At 41.8% G+C, this 5,630-nt stretch overlaps 1 protein-coding gene across 1 annotated transcript; it reads left to right on the forward strand.

The window, feature by feature from the left end:
- Positions 1-2,375: 2,375 nt before the first annotated feature.
- Positions 2,376-4,172, forward strand: LOC130979816 (uncharacterized). Its single transcript, XM_057903366.1, has 2 exons — positions 2,376-2,590; positions 2,756-4,172. The coding sequence occupies exons 1-2, from the start codon at positions 2,376-2,378 to the stop codon at positions 4,170-4,172; spliced, it is 1,632 nt and encodes a 543-aa protein (XP_057759349.1).
- Positions 4,173-5,630: the final 1,458 nt, after the last annotated feature.

Consider the following 5,630-nt stretch of genomic DNA (forward strand, 5'->3'; position numbering starts at 1 on the left):
AGGGCCCAAGGAAATAAAATCCAGGCCTAAGCGGCTAAATCAAGCTGTCCCTAACCATGTGCTTGTGTCATGAAGGTCCAAGTAAAAAGCTTGAGACTAAGTGGTTAAAGTCGTGATCCAAGGCAAAAGAGTGTGCTTAAGAGCTCTGGACACCACTAACTGGGGACTTTAGCAAAGCTAAGTCACAATCTGAAAAGGTTCACCCAGTTATGTGTCTGTGGCATTTATGTATCCGGTGGTAATACTGGAAAACAAAATGCTTAGGGCCACGGCCAAGACTCATAAGTAGCTGTGTTCAAGAATCAACATGCTCAACTAGGAAAGTCAATAACACTATCCGAAATTCTAAGTTCCTAGAGAAGCCAATCATTCTAAACTTCAAAGGAAAAAGTGAGATGCCAAAACTGTTCAGAAGCAAAAAGCTACAAGTCCCGCTCATTTAATTATAATTAATATTCATCGATATTTCTGAATTTATAGTATATTCTCTTCTTTTTATCCTATTTGATTTTCAGTTGCTTGGGGACAAGCAACAATTTAAGTTTGGTGTTGTGATGAGCGGATAATTTATACGCTTTTTGGCATTGTTTTTAGGTAGTTTTTAGCAAGTTCAAGCTACTTTTAGGGATGTTTTCATTAGTTTTTATGTTAAATTCACATTTCTGGACTTTACTATGAGTTTGTGTGTTTTTCTGTGATTTCAGGTAAATTCTGGCTGAAATTGAGGGATTTGAGCAAAACTCTGAAAAAGGCTGACAAAAGGACTGCTGATGTTGTTGGATTCTGACCTCCCTGCACTCGAAATGGATTTTCTGGAGCTACAGAACTCCAATTGGCGCGCTCTCAACGGCGTTGGAAAGTAGACATCCAGGGCTTTCCAGCAATATATAATAGTCCATGCTTTATTCAAAGATTGACGACGTAACTTGGCGTTGAACGCCAAGTTCATGCTGCTGTCTGGAGTTAAACGCCAGAAAAACGTCATGATCCGGAGTTGAACGCCCAAAACACGTCATAACTCGAAGTTCAACTCCAAGAGAAGCCTCAGCTCGTGGATTGATCAAGCTCAGCCCAAGCATACACCAAGTGGGCTCCGGAAGTGGATTTATACATCAAATACTTACTCATGTAAACCCTAGTAGCTAGTCTAGTATATATAGGACACTTATCTATTGTATTAGACATCTTTGGTCTCAGTTTTGTTTTATTCTTCATCTTAGGAGATCATTGATCACGTTTTGGGGGCTGGCCATTCGGCCATGCCTGAACCCTTTGCTTATGTATTTTCAATGGTGGAGTTTCTGCACACCATAGATTAAGGGTGTGGGGCTCTGCTGTACCTCAAGTATTAATGAAATTCTATCTTCTTTTATTCAAATGCTATCTTAGTTTTATTCCAAGATATTCATTCGTACCCAAGAACATGATGAATGTGATGAGTTAGATAACCCTCATTATTATTCTCACTTATGAACGCGCGTGATTGACAACCACTTCCGTTCTACATGCAACCGAGCTTGAATGTGTATCTCTTAGATTCCCCAACAGAATCTTCGTGGTATAAGCTAGATAGATGGCGGCATTTATGAGGATCCGGAAAGTCCAACCTTGTCTGTGGTGTTCCGAGTAGGATCCTGGGAATCCGGAAAGTCTAACCTTGTCTGTGGTATTCCGAGTAGGATTCCGGTAATGAATGACTGTGACGTGCTTCAAACTTGCAAGTGCTGGGCGTTAGTGACAGACGCAAAAGAATCAAGGGATTCTATTCCAGTAGGCGCGGGAACCAACCAGTGATTAGCTGTACTGTGACAGAGTGCGTGAGCATTAGTTTTCACTGCGAGGATGGGATGTAGCCATCAACCATGGGTGATGCCTCCAGACTGATTAGCTGTGCGAGTGACAGCTGCATAGGATATTTTCCCGAGAGGATTGAAAGTAGCCACCGCTGATGGTGAACCCCTATACAAAGCTTGCCATGGAAAGGAGTAAGAAGGATTGAGTAGAAGCAGTAGGAGAGCAGGCGTCTTTGAGCTCTACAGCATCTCCATCCACTTATCTGAAATTCCCACCAATGAATCTGCATAAGTATTCTATCCCTTTTATTATGTATTTTCTCTTTATTTTATAATTTATTCCAATAATCACAATTACCCTTTAATCTCCATAACTGAGATTTACAAGGTGACCATAGCTTGCTTCATACCAACAATCTCTGTGGGATCGACCCTTACTCACGTAAGGTATTACTTGGACGACCCAGTACACTTGCTGGTTAGTTGAACGGAGTTGTGAATTCAGCTGCTGCCCCTTAGAAGCCTTCATCTCAAAATAATTAGAACAGTGATCACAATTTCGTCCACCAGTGCCCACCAGACATGTTCAATGAATGGTTGCAACTACACATTTTCTATGAGGGTCTTTCTTATGAATCAAAGAAGGCAGTAGACCACTCATCCGGGGGATCTCTAAACAAGAAAAAGACCATTGAAGAAGCCATAGATGTCATCGAGACTGTAGCTAAGAATGACTACTATGCTTCTGAAAGGAGCAACACTCGAGGAGTGATGGAGCTAAACCATATGGATGCACTGTTGGCTCAAAACAAGATGATCACCAAGCAGTTAGCTGACCTTACCAAGAAGATGGAAGGGAACCAAGTTGCAGCAGTCACTACTTCATCATCAGCTCACGAAGGAGTAAATACAGAGGAAGAGAGTGACTGGAAACAAGCCAACTATATTGGGAACTCACCTAGGCAGGCCCATGATCCATACTCTAAAACTTATAATCCTGGTTGGAAGAACCACCCAAACTTTGGGTGGGGAAATCAACAAGATCAAAGCCAAGATCAGAGACGTTACAACCCCAACAACAATGCAACTCACCAGCATTCCATACAGAGATCATATCAACACCCACCCAATAGTACCTCTCAACATCCACATCAAAACCAAAATGGCCCTTCTCACCCCTCCTACCTCAATTCACCATCACCATCCGAAGATAGACTCTCCAGAATTGAGACTCTACTTGAAGGTATATGCAAGGAAGTCCAAGACAACAGAGTGTTCAAGGAAGAAGTGCGAGCTAATATAAAAAACCAGGGAGACACCATCAAGAGGCTGGAGTCTCAAGTGGGATATCTCTCTCAGCAGATTCCCAAGCCTACTGATAGCTTACCAAGTGACACAGAGAAAAACCCGAGAGGTGAAGCAAAGAAGGTAAGATGGGAAGAATGCAAGATGGTCACTATAAGTGGTGAGGGGAGTGTGAAAGAAATGAACAAACCATTAGAACACTCTCAAGATATTCCAGTAGAAAAGCAAGAAGAGAGTGACCAAGAAACCAACCCCACACAAAGGAAAGAGCTAAGGGAGAAGGAGATTATGAACCCATATGCACCTTTTTCCCAAAGACTCAAGGGGGGTGTAAAAAGGAGAGTGTACTCAAAGTTCCTCGACATGTTTGCATCTCTCCATGTAAACATACCATTCATCAAGGCTCTCCAACAAATGCCCTCATACATTAAATGTATGAAAGAGCTGCTGACCAAAAAAAATTCACTAAAGGGAGGGCAAACAATAGTGATGAATAAGGAGTGCAGTGCTCTCATTCAAACAGAGTTTCCTACAAAAAAGAAGGACCTAGGGAGTTTTCACATCTCTTGTGCTATAGGAGAAATAATGATTAATAAGGAACTCTGTGACCTGGGTGCAAGCATCAACTCAATGCCTTTATCCCTCATGAAGAAGCTTCAAATCAATGAGCTAATGTCCACGGATGTAATCATCAAGTTGGCTGACAAAACTCAAAAACAAGCAATAGGAGTGGTTGAAAACGTGTTGGTGAAGGTTGGGAACTACTTCCTTCCCACAGACTTTGTTATCTTGGAGATGGAAGAGAGTCACCTCCATCCAATCATTTTGGGAAGACCATTCCTAGCCACAGGCAGAGCACTTATAGATGTGGAGCAAGGAGAGATAATTCTGAGGATACATGATGAACAACTCACCTTCAATGTCTTCAAACCCTCACAAGAAGCAGATCAAGAAAACAAGGAATCAAGGAAGGATCACAATAAGGTATTGGTGGAAGAAACAAGCACAGAAACACAAACAATACACCTGAGAATCCCTTTGGTTGACAAACAATACAGTCAAAAGGCACAATAGCTAAGGGAAACCCAAGAGGAGCTAAACCTACTGGAGTCATATGAGACTAGCAACAAAAATTTTCCTGGAAAAAGAGGCCATAAGGAGCAGGGTAGCATTAAAAGAAGCTAGGAAGAAAGCACCAATGGGATGGAGGAACAAGAAGATCCCTACAGAGAATTTCTCTCCAGGGGATGAAGTAATCTCCGCTTATTTTCCATCTATCCCACTTCATCTCCCCACCATTCCATCTCAGCTACCTCAAGTGTACACCATCAGTAGAATTCTCTCCTTGGAACATGTGGAGATTCTTAAAAAAGCCAACGGAGATAGATTCACTACTAGATGGGAAGATTTGAGGCATTACCAACCACCCTGACAAAGGCCAAACGTCAAGCTAATGACGCTAAAGAAGTGCTTCATGGGAGGCAACCCATGTTTTATATCCTTTCCCTTAGACCCTCAATAGTAGTTAATAAAGCAAGGTTCATGAATTCCAAATCAACCTTGACAAACACTCAGACGAACCCTTGTGTGGAACATATAGTGAATAACAAGTTTGGTGTTCAAGGCACACTAAGAGGGCATGAACACAATTCATATCATGTCAATCTTAGAGCCTTAATCAACTCTTCCTACACTACATGCTCACAAACTAAGTTTGGTGTCACCAATGTTGCATACATGAACACTTAATTGGTCGGTTGGTTTGCATTCATGAATAGCATTTAGTTATTTAAAAACAAAAGTTTAAAAAGTAGCCAGTCCACTCTTAACTTTGGCCACCAAAAATTCAAGTAACTCTTGCATTCCTTTTGTCTTGTATAGAAAATGAAGGAAGAATTGGAGGGAACTGATGGGACAACCCAAAGGAAGGGGGTTCGGCCACTTCAAAAGGGGGACTATACACATGTCTTCAAGGGGAGTACCTTGGAAAGTGTTGCCATGCAACATTGGAAGAAGGATATCCTTGGAGACCTAACCAAGAACCTCATAAAAGTAGTGGTCCTTGTGCTCATCTCATGCCAAACCCCAACCGTCCACCATTGGTTTTTACTATTAATCCACACCCTTCAATCACCCATCCTCCTCCTATATAAATGACCCCCACTCTATACCCTTCCATATTCAAATGCCCTTTCATTTCATCTTTCTTCTCTCTTTCGGAACACACACTTAAAACTTCCTCCTCCATCAAAAGCTTTCTCACACACTCTCATAGCTACACCCTATCTTAATCCAGCCAAATTCCATCGTCAATCTATACTTCTCAACACCTTCACATACTCACTCCTACTCATGGCATCATCAAGCTCCAAAAGGCAAAAGGGCAAGGAACCGGTGGGGAGCATTCTTTTTGATGAAGGGAGGTTCAAAACCGTATTCCATGAGCTCCAATTTGGACGGATAAAACACAAGAAAATATTGCTAGAACTGACAATCCAGTTTAACGAGGATGAATATCCAAAGATTAGAGAG

This window comes from Arachis stenosperma, chromosome 1 (genome assembly GCF_014773155.1).
Source record: "Arachis stenosperma cultivar V10309 chromosome 1, arast.V10309.gnm1.PFL2, whole genome shotgun sequence".
In the NCBI taxonomy this organism is placed as follows: Eukaryota; Viridiplantae; Streptophyta; class Magnoliopsida; order Fabales; family Fabaceae; genus Arachis; species Arachis stenosperma.